This window comes from Sitodiplosis mosellana, unplaced genomic scaffold (assembly GCF_009176505.1).
Source record: "Sitodiplosis mosellana isolate CC-2019 unplaced genomic scaffold, AAFC_SMos_1.0 Smas_scaffold_6226, whole genome shotgun sequence".
In the NCBI taxonomy this organism is placed as follows: domain Eukaryota; kingdom Metazoa; phylum Arthropoda; class Insecta; order Diptera; family Cecidomyiidae; genus Sitodiplosis; species Sitodiplosis mosellana.
This window is the reverse complement of record NW_022601467.1, coordinates 19,934,952-19,961,163: the sequence shown is the minus strand read 5'-3', so window position 1 is coordinate 19,961,163 and position 26,212 is coordinate 19,934,952. Positions and strand designations below refer to the sequence as shown.

General features: G+C 38.1%; 1 protein-coding gene across 9 annotated transcripts in view; it reads right to left on the bottom strand.

Moving 5' to 3' along the window:
* The window catches only part of LOC129578795 (cyclin-dependent kinase 14), a 175,253-nt gene that overhangs the window by 25,201 nt on the left and 123,840 nt on the right, over positions 1-26,212 (bottom strand). For 7 of the 9 annotated variants that reach the window (XM_055467919.1, XM_055467920.1, XM_055467924.1 and 4 more), the window contains one exon: positions 25,025-25,090. The exons of the other annotated variants lie outside the window; for them this stretch is intronic. In XM_055467919.1, the coding sequence (XP_055323894.1) occupies positions 25,025-25,090 (66 nt within the window). The remainder of the gene's footprint in view (positions 1-25,024; positions 25,091-26,212) is intronic. 9 annotated transcript variants of the gene reach the window in all.

Below are 26,212 nucleotides of genomic sequence, written 5' to 3'. Positions count from 1 at the left end.
TTTTCCTACATGACAATGCTCGGCCACACATTGAGAAATCGGTCAAAAACTACTTGGAAAATAGCGGATGGGAAGTTTTGGCTCACGCCCCGTATAGCCCAGACCTGGCTCCTTCCGACTACCATTTGTTTCGATCGATGCAAAACCATATGGACGGAGAGCGGTTCTCTTCAGTTGAAGAAATCCAAAATTGGCTCGATGCATTTATAGCCTCAAAAGATGAGGAATTTTTTAAGGCAGGCATCCGTCAATTGCCCACATTGTGGCAGAAGGTCATCGCTTCCGATGGACAATATTTTGATTGAAATGTAATTTCATTTTGGTATTCAAATAAATGTTTGAAAATTTAAAAAAATCGACAAAACTAATTCCCAGACCCAATAATAATAAATTTATAGCTGTAATAATAATGTTAATTGCGTTTCAAACAACTTTATATCATGGTACTGTCGACATTTATGCGTTGCACATGTTTAATGCAATTTTGTGCACAATTTGTGCGTCATTCGTTTTGCATGTTCCCATTATTATCATATCCTCAAATTTGTGTTTTCTTGTTGTTGCTGTTGGCGTGTCGGTGTATGTGTGTGTGTGTGTCAAATGCTGATTTCTTGTTTTGCACTCCACAGCCCGACCCCAAAAACTTGCTTTAACTTCTAATGCACTATTTTAAAATCGGGGCCACACGACTACTGTATTGCTGATGTCTGTCATTGCCGGATTCCTGTCACTTTTGTGTTCATGTGGACATGCCCATTCAGTCATATGTGTCATGTTTGACCGGTCAACATACACTAAATAATTTATTCAATTTCACAACCATTCGCAAATGCCAGTTCTCGATGTTTTCGATCATCCTTTTTTCCATTCGGTTTCATTGTTCTCCTTCGGTTTCGATTAACGGTTTATTAAAATATTCATTAGACTGTTTAAATTTGTTCGAGTCTCAGTGCACTCACATATGTGTGTGTGTTTGTGTGTGTGAGAGAGAGAGAGAGAGAGTGAGCGTATGTTTGAGCTTTTTTGTGTACGTGTATAATCAATCGGACATTGGATACCGGCCAAACGAAAATGAGAAATTAAATTGAATTTCGAGCCCATCAATCGATGATTACGATCGCTTGGGCAATTTTGCCATTGCCACTGTCTCTCTTCGTTAACATCCATTTGTGATGTAACAAATGCAATTTGTTGGTTTTTTTTTGTTTCAATTTGCTCTCTGTGCAAAAAATATACGACTCTATCCGGTTCATCCCCAGTACGGCCGAAAGGGGATAATAGATGCGTTGCACAAATAAAAATGTGTGACATGGGGAATAAATATACTGTATCGTGCATGTTAAAATCAGAGACATGTTGAATCGAAAACAAAAGGGGATGATGTCCTGCTTGCAAACCTATAATTATTAAATTTTGAACAAACGTTCGGGATGGCCAACCACACGATCATTCGTTGAAATGCAATCATGTATCTCTCACGTACAATGTTATTTATTTGCACTGTGCTCACTCCGGCTCCAATCAATCAGCAACATGATATCGTTTAGCATGAGGGTGGTTCATTCATCTTTACAATCCTTATGATCTTTCACCCATTCACTGTAAATTGCTTCCAATTCACCGAAATTCCCGCTGCTTAAATACTTCCTCTGACGATGTGTCCAGTTCTCTATTTCGCTCTCCCTCTGGCGCTCTCTAGTTCTCATTTACTCACACACACACACACACACACACACGCGCGCGTTTTCGATAGAGTCGTTTTTCCGAAAAGGGGGCTCACTTTCTTATAACGAGCACATGACAACGATTTTGAATTTCCACTTTTGAACGAAAAGTGAAACATGGCATGCTTCTGCTGGCACCACGTCAAATGACGTTAAGGAGTGGGAGACAGAGAATTTAAATTCTGAGAATCATTTGATTCATTCCGTCATTCGTTTGACAAGTGCTTAATTTGCGAAAATATTACTCATAAGAGCCGTATAATCTTGTTATGTTCTTGATTCTTTAACACGTCGACTTTGTGCTTTCATTCATCCAAAGTCGAATGTAAAATAAGTTAAGTTCATTGTTACACGCTGTCGTCGTCTCTAGTTCATATGCATGCAGTCGTGTAATAAAAGTCCATTCAAAAGCAACCTTAACTTGAGCAAATCTCAACATCGAAAAACAGAAAATATGTTTACATTGTTTTCATTCTCTTTTGCTTCTTATTTCGACTTCATTTCATTCAAATCGGATTTTGAACGCTTTTCCTACGTCCGGTGAATTTAGCGCTATTAATTGTATATAAATTTTTTAAGCGTGAATAACATTTTCCCTTTGCCATTGCTTGTTTGACGTCGTTTTTCAATAAGTTCTGACAATGTGGCGGAGCCCGTCATTTCGCCTTGGTCGAAATGTTTAATTAAGCGTAATTCGCGCGGTGCCACCTGTATTGCATGTGTGTGCGCGCGCGCTGAGATCTTTGAGACATATGTTTTCTTTCATTTTTCCAGCGAAAAAATTAAAATGTGAAATGGTTAAACGATGGCATGGTTATATATTGAATTCTGGCCCGTATTCGTGTGCCATTTTCATCTAATGGCTTCGTGCAATTTTTATATGGCACAAATGGAAAGTGGCGTGAAATGAATTATTTCGAATGAATTATGGCGAAAAATAATGAACACCGACGAAAAGGGAATGGTAGACACCTTCAAAAGGAAAAAATAAATTCTATTAGTATGTTCGTAGGGCTCACGTCATCACCGCGCTTCTCGTATATTTGGGCTATTAGTCACAGCGAGTGGTATAGCACAATTTGTCGCAACGAAATGACCCCAACATAATCACTGTTGCTGACGTATCAAATGTCGAATTTTAGCCATACGTTTCGTTCGCTGGATTTTTTGTCATCATTGTTTTTTTGTTCATTTCTGTCATTGGCGGCGGTGGTGGTGGGCGACATTTGAGTTTTGCAAAAAATAGCTCATTGTCAATAGTAAGCACACATAATTCATGCGAATGATTTAAAATACATATGAAATATGGATACGCGGCACAAGAGCATTAAATTTACCCAATCAATGGTTTTATTGAAAAGTTTTTTTTTATTTGCCGATGAAAATCATTATATATGAGTTTTTATAAGCGCTTTTCATTTTCATATTCCTGAAAGCAAACCAAATTGTTTAATTTTTTGCTGCTGCACATATAATTCATTTCGATGTTTTTAATCTCATTTCGTTCCGGCCGGAGCGGGGAGGTTATGGCGATAATCTCATTTCGCTTTGGAACAAGTTGAACGACCACTCTCTTCGTGTGCGTGTGTGCGAGCCTTTTCACCGAATCATTCCTTTGTATCCATTGGATTTTAATAATTTGGCCAATCACAAAATCCAAAATCGTTCATATGTAAAATGTTAACTATGCACCTCTTCCCTTGTGCTACCACCATCCATCCCCTTTCGTTCCGTAGTAACAAAACAAGCACTGAATGAACGAATAACCGAAAACAATTACCAACCTCAATAAATTAAAATGATTATTACGTAAATACAAATAAAATAAAATGTGATGAGGTATAATTGCTTTGGTGAGAGAGGGAGAGAGAAAGAAAAACAGAGAGATATGGGATACTAAACTTAATTTGTTTGGTGCTGTGATGCCCATGTATACGATTTTATAATGCTACAAATTGAAATTATGTTACAGTTTAAATTTTATAAATGAGATGATCCGTATCCGGTATATATCAGTTCATCCATGGTCCGGGTTTTCTTTGCATTTTGTAAAGCTGATGCGAACGAACGCTTTATGATGGAAATTTCAATTTAAATTTAAATTGCACATACACACACACACATCACACTTTTTTTCGCCTGCCCATTTACGCTACTTGCGTATGGGCCTATGATTGTGTCTGCGCGCTTAGTTTGGTAAAATTCATTAATAGGCCGACGGATATATACATGAAGTAGTTAAGCCCATCTTACATTAAAAACACTGCTTTACGCATATAATCATATTAAAAATTCATTAAAAATCCAGACTAATCGGGGTAGGCGAATTCGATTATAAAATCGTGTGTTTTTTTTTCATCCGCTATTTGGCTGCCGTTCGCTCGTCACTTTTCGATTTGCACAACCGACTTATTGATACGCATCATCATCGTCATCATCAACGGAGAACGGGATTGAACTCGATGGGATTCATTGTGTGTTTGCATAGAATTTTCGCAAATGTAACGTGATTTATCCGAAAAAAAATTGGTTTATAGCTACACAAATCCCCCCAAGTTTTCCATTAGTACGGCCAAATCGCTTGCAAAAGTTATTAAAAGCTGAGCGTACACATCGTATTTTATGTTAGATTCAAACCGACCAAAAAAAGCATGTAACACAACAACACGCCCGCAATGATAGAATCAGTGGGAAAAAAGCATGCATTAAAGAAAAATGCGTTTTTCATCGCTCAAATCCGGATTAAATGAACATTCTTTTTTTGTGTGTTTGTGTATATGTACCGGACAAGCCCAAACGAATGAAGAGCATAGGATTGTTTAGTTGGTTCAAAAGAGAAACTAAAAGGAGAAAAAAATGCGGTCGTATTCCATGAATGAATAAATGAGATTCGAGCTAATCGCAATGAGAGCAGCATGGAAAAAATGCCGTAATATCACAGATAAATGCGCCATGTTTGCGCAAAATTTGCTTAAGAGAACAGAAGCACAAACACATTAAATTTGAAACCAAGAGAGAGATAGAGAAAGAAGCCCACTGAATTAATTTGGACGTATTAACTTCTGCCACGCTCATGAATTATATTTAGACGTCTTTATTTGTTCTATGACCATCGGGTTATTAGTACGATTTCACTTTGGTTTCTGATCTGCTTTCCGATGCTATTGGTTGGTATGTCGGTGTGGTGTAGCAATTTCACACCGAATTTGGTACGCTTGTTAATTTTATTATAACATGCTATTTGCTCACCGACACACAGAGAAATAGATAGATAGATAGGAACACACACAGAGAGAGAGGTAGATTATGCATGTGATTGGTCTGATATTCACAACGGGCATTCACCACAACCACAACGCATGTAATTCCATTAATGATTCCAATATCAAAATGAATTTTTCGGACTAGGGATATTCGGTTCGCTTTTTTGTCATTCGTTTTGTTTACACGTATGCATCGCTATTTGTGCACAACAAATTCCAATTCGAGCGATTTTATTTACTTTTCCACATTTTGCGCTTATATTTATTCCAAATTAACGATTTGTTTTATTATGGCAAAAGAATTGCGAGCGAGTGAGCGATAGAGCGAAAAAAAATGTAACCCACAGAATGAAGAAATGTTAAATTATGAATGGTTGTAGTTTTTGAAATGAAACGAATTGGTGAAATTGGTGAATGTGGGCGGAATATTAAATTGAGCACAGTCATGTTGTGGCCTAGAGCAAATGCTGGTATTTGCACCAAAATTGCCAAAGCCACATGCAAGCATAACTAAACACTGGTGACGAGATAGAGAGAAGATTCTCTCTCACACATACACATAACACCCAGAACAAAACTATGTGAAATATAAACGACAATGAAGACGCAATAGCTTGAACAATAAACTTGTAAAATGCAACATTGTCGAATTGTACAATTGTTCCAAAAAATGGCCAGAAACTCGAATAGAATGTTTTGTTACTGCTGCAATAACATTTCTCCAAGACGTGATAATAAACGCTTCGCTTCGTTTGAAATGGTTTTCGGTAATCAATTGAACAAATATAAATGTCACACTTCATCGAATCGACTCCGTTTCGTATGCCGAAGCGGTTGTAAATCAAATTGATTTTTAGTGCAGGTTTATTCTTTGGCAAATACAGAGTTTTAGTTCAAATTCAAACACTATCTAATTTGTGTTCAAAGCTCCGGAAAACCCGAATAATTTATTGTTTTGAAAGTCGGGCGAGAAAAACATGACCACAAGCGAGAAAAGTGTATGCCCTACGATCAGTGTAATGTGAAAAACAGCATAAAAATGTGCGCAATCGCAACATTTTACAACTGCCTGACCTAAAAACCCGTTCTATTGTTGATGCACAAAAGAAGATAATAAAGCGGCGCTTTGAATTGCCGAATTCTTTTTATTACATCTACCATCTCGCCAACCTCTTCCTCTCCTTCATATTTAAAAACTCGCATACATTTGCACTCGACCAAATGGCTCATCGTGTAGTTATTGTGTTCGTGCAAGGGCGAAAATTCATAAAATAATCGATGGCTGTGCAAGCATTCAATTTCAAGATGATGCACGTTCTTCTTGTATGCAGTCGATAAGTGACTTCATCGCATACATAAAATATCCATCTCACGAAGACAGACGGTGGCGGCGGCGGCGACGACGACGACGATGAAGAGAGTGACGAAGGCAACAAAATTTTTGATGACGATATAAACCAGAAAAGTCGGTCCACATAAAACAACATCTAGGTCATGTGGATCTGAAGTTTACAGTTTTCGTCACCGCCGTGCAAAAGCCTCCCAAAAATAAACACACATTCTCCTGCTCTAGCTCTTCCGCTTTTACAATGTACACTTGTACACACACAGTGTCAGCATCCGTTTTTCTCCATGGATCGCCACATTATTCGGCGCTCTCTCTTTCGTTCGTTCCTCTTATCAGCGGGATGCATGCTTCGAATGGCATTATTTCTCCGTGCAGACCATTCACATTCGGATGTTACATTATTTCCCTCGGCCATGCTGGGGACTTCCGTGCAAACTATCACAGTAACGGCAAAGTAAGAGCCAACTTAATAAATATTTAATTCCCTGTGACAAGCCGAAACAGTGCAATAGAAGTTCCTTTTTCTGTTTGCTCTGTTGATCGATTGTTGCATAACCGATTATGACATGCATTTAATTAGCCGATAGCTACCATCGCCGCAACTGCCGCATTTTGCTCTGTTTAACTACTCATTTTTATTCGAGATGAATGTCCAAGTCTTCAGAACACATTTCCATATCCTGATGAAGCGTCGCATCGCATAACTGATATCTCTCTTTTCTCACAAAATTGTTGACATAAAAAATGAATTAAATGCATGAATCGAAAGCCTCTATAATTTGGTAAACAAACCATTTGTATGCGAGCATGGGTCCGATGAGAATCGGTTTAAGAAATGCAAAACTTCCACGGAAAATGGATGAATGAGCGAAAAAAAGCGAAGAAGGAACAAAAAAATTAATAAATCGATGCCAAAACGAGTGAATGACTCCATCAGAAGGAGAAAAAAGTTTGGAACGAACGAAAGAGAGCTTTATGCGTTCCATCCACACGCGTGCTATGGCAATGATAAAAGAGTCCAATCCGCAAAATAATCACCACAATAAATGCGGAAAAATGGTTTAGTAATGGCCTAATGGTTAATGGCAGTTGTTAAGATCTTCACTCATTATCATCAACGTGCCATTATTGTTATTGCATGCTGTCTTCCGCCGACGCCGCCACTGCCGCCTTGTGCTCGATGTGACCAGTGTAAATGAACAAGAGCGAGCAAGCGGGAGGGTGAGAGACACATCGAAAGAAGGAAAGAAAAAACAATGGGCCGCTTTTGAACAAAAGATTAACGCATTTGTCTTTTGCTTACATAATGTTCCGCTTTTTCCAACCATTCTTCATCCCGATCTGGTCGATTCCGTTGCTTTTACCATTTCTCGTTTTTGTGTTATCACTTTTGCTTTTTTGCATTTAGGCTCTCTCTCTCTCTCTCTCTCTCTCGAATGTTTTTTTTCTGTTTCTCTGATTGTTCGTACGCACCGAGACATAACCGCATTATTATGTGAATATTAGACTAGCCAATAATAATGCTATCCATAATAGATGAGGTTCGCTTGGGATGAATGTATTTTGTTTACATCTGGGGCAATTATACTCGCATTTATTCAACAACATTCGGACTCTGCATCAATTCAACAACAGCAACCGAAAAAGAATAAGAAGAAAGAAGAAAAAAGGCTATGTTTTGTACAACATATCAAAACGAATGAACAGACCCCGGTTCACTGGATGTTTTATTCGCTTTTCTTCGTATTGTTTTTCATTTTCATCTTTTTGTTGTTGTTTCACCGGTTGCAGTTTGTCCGGTACATCTTCAGAGGAATCGTTTTGTATTCATTCAAGCCCATAATATTTATATGAAATCATTAGCACAAAGGATGCCAAATTGGAAATTAAAATTTTTCCATTTCAATTAATTATTTGCTGGTTGAAGAAGTTATGCCTTTTATGATACAAACTGACTATATAAATGTATTTTTCGGTCGAGGAATGTCCGTACTGATTCGTGCAACAATGATCGTTTAAATTGTGAATGAGCCCGAAATAATGGGCCCATTGTTCACCCTTGAACCGAACATAGTCACGGCAAGCCAAATTGACACAACCAACAACATCGAAATTTAAGAACGAAAATTGTTCAATAAATAAACACACAGACACAGAATGAAAACGAGAGAGAGAGAGAGAGGATCTAGATTTCGCATTAATTTATTATTGTGCATGGAAATATTGTTCCATTTCCTTGCTCTTGAGCATACACACACATTTTCATCGTATGCTTATCTCGGTTTCTCTCTGTGTGTATCATGACGGCAAACCAAGCAAATATTTACACATACACAGCGAATAATGTGTTGCTATCTATTGTATTTGATTGTTACTGTGTTTCACAAAATTTTACACACTACGTACTCGTGAATTGGCTATACATGCCGTATCATTGACAATAAAGCGCAAACCGAGAAAAAAAACCATTACGATAAAAACAATTTTGACAAAACATAATAAAAATGATGGCGTCGAGTTGAATGAATCGGCTCGTAACATAAAAAGAAGTGTTCGGACAGGATGAGGACAGGACATTTACTAAACTAAGCGAAACAAAGACGGAAGGGAGCGAGTGAGTGAGTGAGTGAGAGAGAGTTAGAATGTGAGGGAAAATTTTCCGACCCAAATCATTATCAAGCAAACAATATATTCGCACAGTAGCCGAGTGAGAAAGAGAAGGAAGCAGTGAATGAACGAGCGTGAATATGTATATTGGGAGGCCACCAGTAAAATCGGACACGTACGAAAAGTTTGGATGGGAACGGGCAAGCCAAACACAAGAGCCTTGTGGGCAATTTAATGTTCCAACTTTGTCAGTAAAACTTGGTGTGCAGTAGCCGTATTAAATCGAAAGAAAATGCACCAAAGCAAAATAAAGCAAAACATAATTCCCTTTTCGAAAATGATTTTCGGCTATGTGATTGTATGAGTGTGTGTGTGTGTGTGTGTGTGCGTGTGTGTGTGAGTGAGATGTGAACCCGAAACATGAACTGAACACTCACACACACATTGATATTCAAGCATGCTGCAGGCCAAATATAAGCTGTCCATTATGAACGCACTGATTGTTCCCTATGTGAAAAGCTTGATTTCATGTCTGCACACTGCAATCAAGTAATTTGTTCTAGAGCAAGCACATGATATGAACAGGAAAAAAAAGTAGAAATTATTCCAAACGAACGTATGAACGACCAAACAGAGAGAAACACTGAATGTTCGGAGTGTGAGCGAACAAACCAGTCGGAAAAATCACATAAAAACCAGTCGGAATGACAACAATAACGCAATTTCCATGAACTAGTGAGCTGTTTATGTGGAAATACTTTGTCATATATGGTAAGCCATATCGAATGTGTGTGTGTGTGTGTGATTGCTGCAAAATGCTCGCGGCACTGCTACAGCCAATCATTCAGTTGCCTGGGACCCCACCGATGTTAACATTTTATGGCAATGATAAACACAAAGTTTCTGATTTCGATCCAGCAATTGTCATTCAAATGAAAATCATCAACAAGGATAATGGTGATTAAGTTATTTAGAAAAACAACTAAACCGAATGAGTTCGGTGAGCCAGAGCATGGACGTGAGTGAAAAAGAGCAAGAGTGAGAGAGATAGAGAAGGAGAAAAAAAGCCAACAACGCTGTGCATCAAATGAATCGTTGGCTGGCGCTTGTAAATGGACAACGGTCCACTGAATAATTGAGTTTCATTCAATGCTGGCTGAGCGCCGTCGCACAGGAATTATGACGAAGCATTATTCGTTGATTTGTGTTCATTGATAGTGCCATTTATTTCGCTTCAGCAGCATTTATTATCGAATCGTTATTGTGTACCATTTTAATTTTATTTTATGTCATTTCTTTTACTGTTCGTTCGTCCAGACTGCATACGAATTCTTTTCCAGTCATTTCCAATTATGGCACATCTTCAGCGGCCCATAAATCACTTGCGTCAGAAAATTTTCCGAGTAGTCAAGCGACGAATTAAATTCTAATAACAAATTAATGTTCGCGTCTGTCTTGGTCAGCCTACTGCCCTTTTCCCCTGCCGACAAACAGAAGCCAGTCTGATGTTGATGCTAAAATTAGAACTTTGCGATACGCACATTTTGAAAGTTGACAAGAAATTCGACGTAATTTACCTATTTACATTCGCCGTGATTTCCTATCATTTCATTTTCCCTTATTCACACGAAAATAATTTATTGCAGAGACGACGGGGAGAAAAAATCACGATGGAAGCGTTTGAGTGACACGCGAGATTGTGAACACCAGTGGCAACCAGAGCAAAGCCAGAGAGATGGAGACAAGAAAATAACATATTTCGACACAGTTCACATTTCATATTTCGTCATAATTTATATTGCTTCCACTTTCTTCCACTTCTTGTAGCTTCTATCCATTTTTGATTTGGGCTCTTTGTGTTGTTCGGTTGTTAAAACAGGACGATCCGTAATAATGCGACGCGAATAAAGGCAACGAAAAATATATATATGTAACACGATGCAATAATTCGGGGATGAAGAGAAAGACAGACGAAAAATATCGACTCGGCTTTTCCTCGCTGAGACAGAGAAAAAATCATCGAGAAGGACGGAACCTGATATATTCAGAAGACACACGCAACAAACACAGTAAATTCGCTAAAATATTGCTATAAATATGCGTAGGTATCAGTTTTTTTTTCGGGTATATATTTTACATACTTATTCGTACATATTTCCTCTAATAATAGGGCCGAAGAAGCGATAGCAAATCACCAGTATGTTTGTTCCGTTTTCCGGTATACCGGGGAAATAAGTTGAAAATGTTGTACAACAAAATATAAATTTGTTATCATAATCCGAGATTGAAAAAACGATTCTCCCCAACGCATAAACGCACACATAATTTCTATTACAAAATGAGAGACTACTCAAACTTAACAACCAAAATAAATGACGACAACATATTGCAATAGGCACATATATCTTATTTTCGCTCGCTGTGCCGTGTTCATTCATTTTTTCTTTCCTTACACGGAAACGCTAAGTTTATTTTAATGTTTATAAGCTTTTGATGTGAATTTTCAAATTATGCACAGGTCGACGAAATTCGACGCGTACGGTTATGAAAATGAGAGAAGGAAGGGGGAAGAGAAGAGAAAAAAAATGCGTATTTCGTTGGTCTCTTTTGTCGATCGACAGTGGAGAGGGCGAACAATATGTTTTGACAAGTAATTTCCACCTCCAAAACTCATATGTTATAATGTCCTTTTTTCGGTTGAAATTCGCAGAAAAGAAAAATTTACCTCGTACGACAACGTCTTTAAGTTGTATAATGTACATGCGTGCTTGTATGTTTGTGTCTTTATGTGGCGATGGGGGAGGATTAGAATTTGAAATACGGAATTGGCTGTCGCCGAAATTGAAGCGCAACAAGCCTTTCCAAGAGACAAGGAATAAATTCTTCCACTTAATAGGTTTTTTTTTTAGATATGCATTGTATCGTTTTACGCCAGGCACCAAGTCTATCGTGTCTTTGTCATGTTTCTTTTCTCTCTCCCGCCCTTCTGCATAATACTAATTAATCATTTTCGAGTTTGTGTGTGTGTGCATTTTTGCGTGCGGCAAATACCATTCGAGCTGCTCATGTCTGGTCCAACGTATAATTCATTGCATATTCGTGGCGATAAATAATGTGGCTGCCGAAAATGTAACTGCTAACCGATGTAAATAAACATCATAACATGTGATGGTTGGGCGCTTCTCATTCCTTTTCTAATTTGCTTGCCAACTTCGTCTTTTGTATGTACGACGGCCAATACAAAGGCTCTTCCACATATTTTCTACAGATTGACATAAATTTTTTCTTCTTTGGCTTTGTTGCATACAAACATTGTGCGGTGTGGGGTTGTTGTGTTGTTTTAAGACTCAACTCCAGTGGCATTGGCTCAGTGCACATATTTTCGCCCATCCGCATTTAATGCTCGTATAATATTAGCTTATTATGGCACATCAGCATCGGCATAAAGTAAAGCGCAGAGCATCATTTTTGTGTGTCGATATGATTTGGGAATAAATTGAAAGCTTTAAAATAAATTAATGGACGACCATAAAGATTTCAGCTCTAAATTGCTGCGAATGATATCACACCTGAATACCGTCATCCAGCCATATGAGAACAACAATCAGCATATTCGCTCAGTTCACCGGGCCACGCATTTTAATATTAATATTGTCATGTGAGATTATCAGTGACAGAGCGAAGTGCAAGGGAGAGCGAGGGCTGGAAACACTGGATTTTTGTAAATATGTGGCGCTACACATCAAGTCCAATTTAACATGTGTATCCCACAAAAGTATTGCTCTGACGCATTTTTGAATTTGCTATTCAAATTTATTCGCAGTTTGTGTTATCAACCGTTTGCTTAGTCATCAAATTCACCGTACATACGCGCACATTCACGCATTTATTACGTTATTTAAAGAACAATTGATTCACGTAGCCACGCATCGATCGAATCATTTCAAGCGGCGCAATTCAATGTAATGAATCATCCACATTTACACGAGGTTTTAGCTTATTGGCAAGAACCATTGAATTTCGCTTTTGTTTTAGTACGACGATTCAAACGTGTACACAAAACGTATTGTACATGTTGGGCTTCGAATTTGATCAGAACATCTTTCCAAACCATGACTTTATTGACGGCAATCGAAAAGCGTTCTGCACATGATTCGAGCACATCATTAACGAATGGCTTTTTTTGATGAAAGGGAGAGAAGGTGGGATAGAGATAGCAGTCATTTTGGAACGATGTTTGTGTGGTATGCCCAAACCCTGACCAAGAGCAAGCTCACATCATTGTGTTGTTTTCCGATCGATATTCCTGAAAATGTAGCAACTGCCAACGAGCAAAAGTTCTACATTCGGAAAATCCATCAGAATTAGTTCTCTCTTAGTTGTTATCAAAAAACCTTGATCGCTCCAGTAATTTGGTTAAAGCGTGTTTTTTTCCTTTTCCGTTCGGTGCTTTCTCTCTCTCTCTGTTGGATTAAAGTGCGAAAATAAGTGTGCTTTGTAAATTGGCTTTCCATTTGAATTCACAACACCCACATAAGCTGTTCATTCTTTCAGAAATAGGATTTGTTCGAATGTTGAGTGAAATCGATATTAATTTTTTTTCCTCTTCACATCACGTATCTTGACGCCATCGATTTTTCCATTTCGGAGTAATTGGTACTTTATGTTTGTTTGTTTTTTTTGCTCTGTATGATGATCGGAATGTGTTTGCTTTTACACTTGTAATTAACCCAAATAGCCGTAGTCAATTGTGGATGGAAATGTAAATGGTCTCGGAGGAATTGCATGCTCAGTGACAATTGAAATGGATATATGCTTGCTTATGCTCATTGTGTTTGCATCGAATGAATAATTCGATGAATTTCTTCCATTACCTGTGTGATCTATGGATGTATTTGTTGCAACATACAAACACATAATTCCCATAGTCTATAAATAAACCGACAGTGACCTACTGTTACAAATTATATTTTTGGAGAAAGCGAACCAATTTCAACCATAATTTAAAATCATTGCGGTTTTGGGCTCAGTATCTTATTTCCGTTTCCTTTTTTTCTGCTCTCTCGTCGTTTTTTCTCAATTGTCAATGAATACGTCACACAACAGTCGTTGCACGACAGCTTAATCAACGACCGAAGCAATTACGCTGTTCCTCTTCTTTTTTTATCGCCGATGAATTGAAATTCACCCAGTTTCCTGAAAGGATTGTGACAACAACCTGTAGTCGTTTTGTTGTTCTTTACCACGAAATGCCATGGCAGCTCATGTGCAATGTTCAAATTATCTCGTTGATATAAATTTGCCATTTTAAGTATACACACATATCGTTGCCGGTGAGACTGAGGGGGGGGGGGGGGAAGATACACGGTACCATTTTCGTATTGTTTTGCAGCCATTGTTTATTTCGTTTCGGTTACATCCGCTTTCGTCATTATGCCTGTTTAACGTGCACACGGCATACCGGTGTGAGTGTGTATAAATTGGTGTTGTGTGTCCTCGTTACTGAAAATTTTCTCGCTTTTTTCTCCCCAACTGTTAGTTTTCAGTTTCAAATGGAAACATACTCGCAACATACACACCATTGTGGTTTGCCATTTCAAAATCCTTGCGTGAGTATTGCAAAGTGAAAGAGATATGGTTGTTGTTGTTGTTGTTATTATTCTTTCCATCGGTGGTAACAACGGTGATGTTGCTGCCGCTGCCATACGACAATTTAATGCTGTAAAATATCTCGAACAGACGAAGGTTCGTTTATTCTGTTTATTTTTTGCTCTGTTTCTCTTTCTCTCTTTCCCAATTCACAATACAGTTCCAACTCCGGAGCATATAATTTCCAATAGCATTCATTCACATGTGACATCCGGAACAATGTTGCTTGCACATTGAAAAATAGTGTCGAGTGTAAAAAGAGCCCGGGCAAGAGTGAATCGTACACACACAATCCGTTCGTTCGGCAAACATAATACAAAGTGTAATATATGCATTTTCACGATGAGTCACCATTTGCGCGAGCATATCACTCCACGGCTCAGGCATACCTATGCTGCTTCTACTAGGCTGAATGGCGAAACATTATCATGAACAAAACGATTATAGCGCTTAACGGTGACATTCAAATTAATGGGCAATCCGACACTTTTGCGAGTGAAAATTTTTTGGTTCACACAATTTCAACGACTAAAATCGATATAAGCACATTCACACGAACGAACGAATGAACGAACGAGAACGGCTGTGTGTCACTTGTTCGGCAACTAGCCCGTCATATCGGACGCAACAATATTGGCTCACAGCATATGCTACCAAATGGTCAACCGATCAAATTTAAAACGATGACACGTGAAAAACAAAAACTCGGGCGAACGAGCCAATACGGAATGAGATGACGTTGAGAAAAACGCCAAACCACTGACATAGTTAAATCTCATTCAGATGCAATCGAGAATTCACCATTTCCAGTTGCAAGGAGAAGCAACGAGGCAGAGAAAAAAAAACAAACAAGAGTGAGAAATACGACATGTGACCATATCTAAACCAGGTCAATCTCTTACGTAATATAAATGGCATTCCATAATTGACATCTCGAAGAGTATTAATTTTAAAAATAAATCTCTCTCTATCGCTTGCACACACACACACACATACACACACACACATGCTCAGCTGATATGGTAATTAGGAGTATGCTAATTGACGAAAAATGCATCCTCGAATAATTGCAAGTGAATTTTTTATCGGCTCATCATTTCGAGTATGGACATATATAAATTTATATCGATATTGACATTTGCAATTATCCGTGTCATTTGCTGGCTGCACATTTGTTTTTGATATTCCAATTGCTGTGCATTATCATACAATTGCGATAATAAGAGCAATTAATATTGCTTGATATGCCAATCGATATGCAGATACGTACGAATCAATTGAGCGCGCCATTATACGATTTTATTGTGAATGCAGTTGATGCAAGCTGCAATCGGTGTCAGAGGCAAATCGTACAATGAGCCATGCTATTTGCGAAATTGGCTTAAAAAATGCAAAGCATTTTTTTGTGCATGGTTGTATGTGTTTGTGAGTGTGATTGAAATGTGAATTAAGTCTGATGCCTGCAACATGCCAAGTTTTGCTCGCTAAATTGGATCCATTGAAATAAATTTCATGTGCTAAATTAACAATTGGGAGACACATAACATAGGACAGAGATATCACCGAGAGTATGTGTGTATGTAATCGTCTGATAGAGGGATGAATACTGAGGAAACAAACTTTTTGATTGTGAAAATTCAACGACACCACTTGAAATTGCATACGAAATATGTCGGATTCTGCTTAAAATTCTTGTTAATGCATCCAATTAAAGCAACACAACGAAAAGACCCAAACAAATGAGACAGAAGAGCTTTTGCAGTGAGCGAACGAGCGAACGAGTGAACGAATGAAGAATCCCATTTTGAACAATTAAAGTCGTTGAACTGGCAAAGTCATGCTGTGCACAACGAACAATGTTGCTCTCATAAAACTATCTATGTAGTCTATTGCAGCCGAGCAGGAGATAAATTAATGCAGTCCTGAAATGCACGCGCGACCATTCAACAATTTCCATCGAAAAATTCCGTAAAGTAAAGAAGAGAAGGAAGAAGAAAAACAAAAATAGCGAAACGAATCGAAAAGAAGAGAACATGTTGAAACTTTTTGACTGCATAAATTTTCATTAAACAATTTTGTTTGCAGCAACGAGACCGAGTGAAAGGAGCGTTCACAATGGCAAAAAGCTTACCACAGAAAAACAAAAAAGAATGGAAAAGTGCGTATTTTGTTCTTTTCTTAGTGCGCTCAAGAAACGATGAGATGGAGCGAGATGGAGTACGAGTGTATATGTGTTTTTTGTCCTCAACATTCATTTAATTTTCAGTTTAGTTAGTAGCAATAAGCAACATGTGTTGAAATTTTTAGCAGTGATTCGCCGTCACACAGATTCGGATGAACTAACGATCGTTATTTCAATTTGCATCGTTTTTTTCTTCTCTTCTGCTCATCTCGTTACGAAAAGCACAAATGCTGCTGCTCCCGCTGCTGCTGCTGCTGGAAGGAGAGGGGCGGGGAATTTTTGCAAAGCGAAAGTTTTCTTGGCATTGCACAATGCTCTCCCTTTCCATTTGACAACGATAATTTCATGATTGCAAACTGCAGATAACAACGTACAGGAGAAAAAAACGAAGAAGATGAGAACGTAAAAAACAACTTGGTACACGATATTCGCGGTTCTAGTGCCATTTAGTTAATGTCAACTTTAATGCTTGACTGTTTTTTATGGCGTAGTAATGTCTGTGTTTTGTTGCAATGTGCACGGGGAGAAAAGACGGCAACGACGACAACGACCACAATGGAAAACAACAACAATGAACCTTGCATTGAATAGTTGTCATTTTGAAAAGACGAAATAATGATATCATTCTTCTCGCGTTCTCTCCATCTCTTTATTTCACCGCGTGTAATTCGGTACAAACTGTGCACCGAAATTTTTTCGCAAACAACTTGAATATGCAATATGCAAGTGGCTTTTGGGGTGGTGATAAGTAACGACCGATAATACAATTTGTACATGTCGATGTGAGCGATGAAGTTTAACGGTATAACGGGAGCTTTTTGACATTGTAATTTCATAAATCCCAATAGTTAAACATAATGAGCTACATCAATTTGTCGTATGCATAAGCAACACTCTGCACTCCTAATGGCTTGTTCAACGATATTCTTTGTGTGGTGGTTGCATGTGTTACCAAATGGTCTTCACTTGTTGTTTTTGTATCACTCGCAGCTGCCTTCCATTTGTGCCGGTACCCGCGCCAGTTTTCATCCACCATCCACTTGCCCGGAAAAAAAACGTGTGTGTGTGTAAAATCATGTTGCCGATTGTGAGTAGATCGGAGTGAATTTCACACAAGCACCAACCATCGCACGGGGATACATGCATTGAGTCATTCGAAACAGGTTATGTGGGTCATTTCTCACATAAACTCTCAAACAATATTCGAAGCGATTTCATTCGGTTTCTATTTTCTAGTGTTAATCGTATTTCACTTGAATGATCAATCCATTGCACGTAGAACATAATATGACCAGAAGAAGAAAGAGGTAGATAGAGATGGCCAGAGTGAACAAAAACTATATGTCCACTGAATGAAGATACACCGCGATGGAGATGAAAGGCGAAAAAAAGAACGAAGAGAAGTGAATGTTGCCGCAATGAGAAGTGGTATGGTCATATTGTCGAACAAAGACACATAACGGAATAGTGTCACAATATTCGACAACACACATGGTTCACATGTTCACAAACGTCGAAAATTGAATAATTTTCGGGAATATTGCGCAAAATGGAATTGCTCTATATATGGGCGATCGCAAGATCATGTTACGAAATCCATTTTGTTTTTTTCTCTTTGCCATACTATCGTACTCACAACAACCAGCAAATTTAATCAAAAACTACATATAGTGTGGGTGGCCCTTTTTTTATTCCTGTATTCTATTTCATGTGAAATAGTCCTGGTTGTGCAATACCATCAATACCATCAATGTTTCACATTCAACAGTATCCGAGGGAAAGAGAAAGAGAGAAGAAAAAACTGAAGCTTGCCACCGAATGTTTGCTTTTGGTAAAAAGCTTTTTGCGCCATGAAGAACTCTTCTGTCTCTCTCTCTCACACACACACACAACTTTCATGTGTACATGTACGGTGCACCGTATATTTGGAGTGTGTTCACTTATTTATTCTTTTTTTTCGCTCTCTCTCTTTCTCTTTGCAAACAAAAACGATATTACATTTTCTTGAATTGTTGTTTGAAATTTTCTACATTAATAATGTGCCACATTGCTACATTCCACTGACTTCGACTATACGGCTTATGACTCATCCACTCACTCGTCGGTACTACATGGAAAGAGTGAATACGAGAAAGAGTCTTCGACACACACGATATATCTCTTTTCTCTAATGTAGTAGCATCGAATGCTTGACTCCAAGACCAATAACCAAGTTACTCTCGTGCTTTTTTTTATATATGCACACTTTTTTACACTGAGCGGCGAGTGTAAAGAGCAAAGAGAATGAAATTTTTTCCCCGTTGATGCATTTTGAACATCGAGCAGAGAAAGAAAAAAAAAATAATAGAATTGCTTCATGTTAAATATGTATCAAAAATCGTATTATAGTGAACGGTTCTCAGAGTATGTTTTATGTATTGTCCTTTTTTTCTGTTCGCTTCGCTCTCCATATGCGTAAGTAAAATGGGGAGCATTTTCGTGTGCATAAAAAGCATTTTATTTTGTTTCATGACTGTGTACGCCAGTGCACTGTGTGTGTGTGTGTACCCGTACTCACTTTACTTGAATTTCATTCCAATGTTAAGCGTAAACAATTTCGAATAAAACTGGATGTTAGTTTCAGCGAATGGTACGAAGCGAACGAACGAGCCTCAATAGGATCCCCCGTGATCACTGTACCGCATTTTGGCATTTTGGCATTTTCACTAGTGTGCACTTTATAATAAATGAATTCACATTTATATGCATCGCTTGAGAATCATTATAAATACGCCATGTATGATTCATGTTATAGTTTCTTTTGCAGCGCGGCCCTTTGCTCTATTGCTGACACAGTGTGCATGTGTGTGTGTATGTGGCGTTTCAGAATTGTTGATATGTGGTGAGCGTGTGTTTTTGGTCGAACTTATTTCACACAATGTCTTCGAAATGAAACGGAATTTCTCTCACTTACGATTTTATTTTTATTCAATCTTCCGAGCCCATTTGCACCGAAACTGGGCTGCTGCTGCTGTCATTGCTGCTGCAAACGACCCAAAATGTAAGAATGAGAAATTGTTTTCGCTGCAAATACTTCACTTTTATTTAACACTCCATTCATTTACTGTCATTTCACAGCAAACGCCTGACATCTCAACGCTGACAATCTTCTTCATCGCGTAATTTATTCAAATTCACTGAGATTGCGTAGCAATCAGTGGTTTCTGTTTTCGGTTACATCATTGCATATGTTTGCTCTTCTTTTTTCCCACTTTCGGGCTGTTGTGTCACGGATAGGGTTAGATTCCAAAAGATGAGCATCGTATATTTATAGCAGAAATTTCTCTTAAAAATTCATTATGTGATGAAGTTTCCAGTTGAAATGAGGAAAAAGTGAGCGCCCGATGAAATAGTAGTAGCAGATAAGGGAGCAATGCTTTTTACAAGCTCGCCTCTAATCGAAATATTTATTATCTTGTTGCAATTTTCCAGCAGACAACAAATGGGTTGGCGTTTCTTCTTCATACATGAGCCAAGTGAGATATAATGTATTTAATAAAAATTCATTGAGCGATTTGTTTCGCTTATTTCTTCTCTAGCGAGTGTATTTGTGTGCAGTAGTTCAATAAATATTAAATTAGAACCGAGTTATTCCATTGTTTGTTAACTTAATTTTGATTTTGGGTTTTGCCATTGCTCCAATCAAGATACAGCAAATAAATTTGAAGTGATTTGTTGCCAAGCTGCTGTATACAATATTGTCAATACACAATTATTGCGTTCAGCTCTTTGATGGAACAAAATTGACTTCAAGATGTGAACAGCGAGGAAGTTATCTACCATGAAACAGCACTGAGGGAAATGTATACATTTGCCCTTCATCAAATTCATACTAATATTTCGCAAAATTTGATTAGAAATCAGTGTATTGTCGCCGCCGTCGCTGTCGTCGCTTGATGAACGAACAAGCAAGCGCACTTTTCATACTCAATGCAACGCAATAATTCTTGGCTTCAATATATAGATGGATGATTTTTTGGCATCGACATGGCTTTGTGCACATCATTTTATGCCAGCTGCAATCATTTTATATATGATTATATGATGATGCTTTTGGTCTCTCGCTATTTTGTGTGTGTGTGCGGTAATTTTGCGTTGAAATGTGTTCAATACAAAATGTGCACTCAAATGTGCCGTCACAATGTTGAATGTCATTGGCTTGTATGTTGATATTCATTTAAAATTAAATAAAACATCAATATTTCTATTCCATACATATATTTCGTTTTTATATTCTTCTTCGCTCCATCTGTCGATGTCTCGGTCTTTTTTTTGTCTTCCATTGCGGCGACGAGCACATCAAAACGGAATGTAAACAAAGAAATGTCGTTGAAAAGAAACCAAAACTAATAATAACAGGAGGAGAAGAGAAAAAAACACCACCGAATAGAGAGCAATGCTGAAGAAGAAGAAGAAGCAGCAGCAGCAGCAGCCAAGCGCTACATGCAAAAAAGCGAACGCTTTCACGTTCTCCGTGTGTGTGTGTCTCGCCCCAAACGATTGTCTGCATATGATGTACACAAGATATGTAGTCTTCTGTCTCTGTGATGGCATTCCGTTTTATTTCCATTACACATACCAAAAGCCATTATATGAGACCCGCAAATTTTACAGTTTTGCTCATATTTTTTATTATTATTACTGCATGTGCGCTTTGTCTTTGTCAGCATCAGTATTTTTATTTTCGGAGGGTATATATGTAGTATATATATGTGTGTCAGCTCAATGTGCCTGCCAATGCCTTCGAATGAATTACGAATTTTCGCTGTGGTTGAATGAGTGTGTGCGTGCGTGTTCGACGTTTTTTCTTTCTTTCTTTCGTTTTCGCTTATATTTTTCATTCATTTCATATTCGAGAGAAGAAAAAAAAAGGTTTTTCCTATGCTCGCAGCAACGAGAGATGAGAATCATTGAAATTTCGAACATTTGCACAGAATGAATGCGTTTTAGTACTTTCTGGTTATTCGTTGAAAATATCAAACTCATGTTACGCCAAAATGCACATCGAAAATATATTTCATGTGTATTCAATTATTATTATTTTTCCAAATAACGGAGAAAATAAGACGGAGCAGAACAAAAAAGAAAACAATCCGAAGAGCTGGCAACAAGAATCTCATTTATGGATTTGTGTCGATGGGACGTGTGTGAATTGTACAAGGCAAACATTTCAAATTGATAATGCAACCAATGGACAAAATGTATCACAGATCCTGTGAAAAAAAATTTTAAACGAGGAAATACCAGAACTAAAAGATGAGAAAAGCAAAAATTCGATTATTTTGAGAAAACACATTTTCAGAGTTCGGATCAAGAACTGTCCCAGTTTTGCGTATGCCCACACTCATACGCACGCACATATGTTTGGAGGGCTTAATCAAAGACATGCTTGAGGAATGATGTAATAAATGTGACAACACCAATAAAACGTTGTCCTTAGCGTTGACTCAAAGCGTGCACACTGCACATACGATAGTATATGTCACAGGCATCAGTGATAGCAAAAAGTGGCCAATATTTGCATGGTTTATGGAAACAACTAAAGAGAGTAGCACAAAGGAAAAATTTTCACCGCACACGCATGATATGGGAAAAAGCAAAAGGACTTGCTACATGAAATCGATCCCATTTTCGGTAAGCCATTAAATGTAGTTCACAAAGAGCATAAGATACTGTACTCGTTGTTGTGTCGCTCAAAAACGTGCCGTTCATTCCATTCCATTCGCTGAAGTGTATGGCGTGTTTTAATGCGAACCCTGCTTTTCTATCGGTTTTTTTCTTGTTCGTCGTCGTCGTCCTCTTTTTCTGCCGCTTATTTCTACCTCTTCTTCTTTTCGTTAGATCTTTATGTTTTTTTGGTCTTTGTCTGTTTTTCCTTCAGTTTATTTACCCCGAATATTCCTTTGAATATCGAAGACTGGTGCTGGTGATTGTTGCGGTGCTTTCGAGGTACATTCATTTCATATGTGCCCGAACAAGCAAGGGAATTACGAGCTGTGTCCACTGGTTATCAAACACAGTGGATGCTGCCGCATCAACGGTTTCTTTTTGCTTGTTTGCTTAGGAGAAAAAGAAGTGGCTTGTTTATGCTTGAACTGACTTTATGAACCAAGCTTATTACTCTGCATTTAGACAAGATGAAACAACATTTATGAAATTTTGTAATTACTCTTTCTTGTACTCTCTTACAAGAAGATCGGTTTTTTTAGAACGCAATTAAATCAAGTCGTCTGTGTGTACCAACAGAAACAACACTAATAACAACGCCAACAAACAAACACAATATCCCGCTTGAGCTTTTCATTCAGCTTTTGCAAAAGTTTGCCAAACACCACACATTTCCACGTTGAGATGGGTTCGATTTTTCTTGTTGGCTCTTCTTCTCGATGCAAAACCCCAAAAGTAAAACTTCCACAAACAACTTAAATGCTCCCAATTTAAGATGTAAAATCATCGTGTATTGCTGCATTTCGAATGGGATGCGAACATGTTGTTTAATTTATGTGTGGATTGCTTGCGAATCGGATTTCACGTCATTTGACATGCACAAAAGTTTTTCGAGGGCAAAATATGGTAAACCTGACCCGCTGCCACCGCCACTGCTCGGAAAATTACACATGTCTTGAGTCATTTTAAATGAAGTTTACTCTTGTGATACCAACCATTTGCTTGGAAATATTTAACTGGAGATCACATGATTTAATTGATTTAAAAGGACCTTGTGGAAACTAAAACATGTACGATAACAAGCACATTGTTTGTGAGTGTGTGTGTGTGAGTCGGTGCTCGTTTTATTTTATCCTTTTTCTCGCTGGCTTCATCATTTTGCCTGTTTTTCATGTTTGGACGTACGTGTTCGAGCGATATAATGCTGCTGTTTAAAATTAAATTCAAATTAATATGAATTTGTAAGCAGATTATTAACATTCACAAGGCTACGAGAGAGAGAGAGAGAGAGAGAGAGAGAGAGAGAGAGAGAGAGAGAGAGAGAGAGAGAGAGAGAGAGAGAGAGAGAGAGAGAGAGAGAGAGAGAGAGAGAGAGAGAGAGAGAGAGAGAGAGAGAGAGAGAGAAAAAAACACATTTTGTACAAGTTATGGCCTATTTTGTGCTATGTTGTGCTATGTGTATGGCAAATATTCTGCCTGCATATAACACAGCCCCGGATATCGAATGAGTTCGCCTTCTCTCCGGCTTGCGGTATCATCACTTGCAGTTTTGCACCACACAACACCAAAACCATATCAATGTATCATGAAACAGCAATTCTAATTACATTCACACCTTGTGCCAACTGTTTCACCAAATCCGTCGTCACACACTCATGCACAGCACTCAAGCGCCCGATTTTCTCAGCCTCTGTACACTTTCTTTAATATGCATGCAATAAATGATCATTTGCCGTTTCAGATCGTATCGTATTCGTGCGTTTATGCAACTGGGATTGCAGCGAGAGTTGCATAAATTGCGATGATTGTGGCAATGGTTTGCATTTCAATGTGCCAAAATCTACCCAAATACAAAGTATAATACGTAGATGCAATTAAAACTGAAACGAGAATTATAGCAGCAACACACCAACATGGCTATGGTATCTTCGTGCTTTGGCGTTGCTTATGCAATTTGATGTTGGTGGTGTGCATGTTTCGCACGCATTCGTGTGCCACTTACTTATGAACGGCAAGCGGCAAGTCCAGATCCGACGAATAAATGCCGACATTATAAATTCACAGTGCCACTGCTCGAGTGCGCGCCGCAAGCACAAGAAATATTGAAGATGCAGCATAAAAGAAAGTGGTGAGAATGAGAAATGAGCCATTAATCAGTTGAAAATATATATTGCATTATTTAGAGCATCGTCGTCTCTTATGAAATTCTCGTGTACAATACGGATTTAAATTGATATAGTATCGGTTGTGAAATGTGCACAGCTCAATGGTGCAACTTGGAGTGTGTTCAGTACAAACAAACATCTCAAGCAATAAGAAACCATTCTCTGAAGTTACAAATGAATCTTCTCTCCAGAACCGTTTCCAGTAGTAGTTAGATGCTTCCATAAATCAGAACGTAGTTGGAACTTTGATAAACGTGCGTATATATCCATGTTGACGACTTAATAGTTTTGTGTGAATTGAACTGGTTACGACGAGTGAATGGCTTTGGATTGGTTTCTTTCGCTGTTTTATGTTAGTCTTAAACATCTAAATCACATACCTTCTGGTTTATTGGCTTGTTCGGCATTCGGCGGAAGATGATTGTTTTGTTCGTCGTTCGTCTCATCTAGATATATAATTTTTTTTTTTGTTCGTTTAGTTTTATCGTCGATTGAAAAGAAATACGTATGGATCAAATGATGGATCCCCATGACAGAAAAGCACACACATCAGATTGGAATGGAGTTTGTTGTTATTGTTTTTTTTTTGTTTAGTAGAGACAATATAAATGAATATAAAAATGCAGCCATTTCGATAAATGTTAGATGATTTGGAGTTTTGGAGCTTTTAAATTCACAAACACAAGAAAAAAAAAATTCAATAAAGAATTTTCGGTAAGCAATCAAGTTCCACTGCATCGATTCAAATTACATTCTTTGCTACGACCTGAAAATAGGCACGTTAATGCTTTTAGTCAAGAGCTAGCTTTTTCCGAGCTAGCAATCAATGATATCCAATTAAATCGTGTTTTCCAAGAACACATAAGCAAAAATGCTGAGGAAAAAACGAACCGAAAAACTTTTTTAATTAGAAATTTGATAGGCGGCATGTGCCAGGCGTTGTTCCCTTTAACGTCTTCGTTTCCACCACGTTCGTTTGATTTTCTACATTTCTTACAATCGCTTCCCGTTAGCGCGTTGCTGTGTCAAACCGTTTTGATTCGGTGACTGATTGCACATACGTTCAAACATGTTACCAACCATGTATAGGGTTGAATCAGTTTTTCATTGAAATATTATCGCTGGGTTGAAAACAAACATATTCGATTTCTATATATAAATAAATTTATCAGATTTTGTGGCAATCGTCGATAGAAGGGCGATTGCTCCCCTCGATTATCACTGAGTTGAATAAAGAGAGACATAATCCAAAACGAAAAAATTATTAATCATTTTGTTTGGGGCGATTTTCTGTGTGTATGTTTGATGTTTGAGGGAGAGAGAGAGAGATAGAGAGAGCTCTGGTGTTAGACTGGCTTTTTCGAGCGCTTGAAATGCTGTCAGCCAAGAAGACAGATAAAGCCACAACAGCTATTAGATATATTAGTGTATATGTCAAAACCAAGCAAATGTAACTATATGAAAGCGAAATGACTGTGTCTTATTCTGGGGCGGCCACTTAGATGGATCGGTATACTTTTGGGGAAAGTTTATTTTTCCGTTGGCTTGCCATCAACTTCGATTTACTT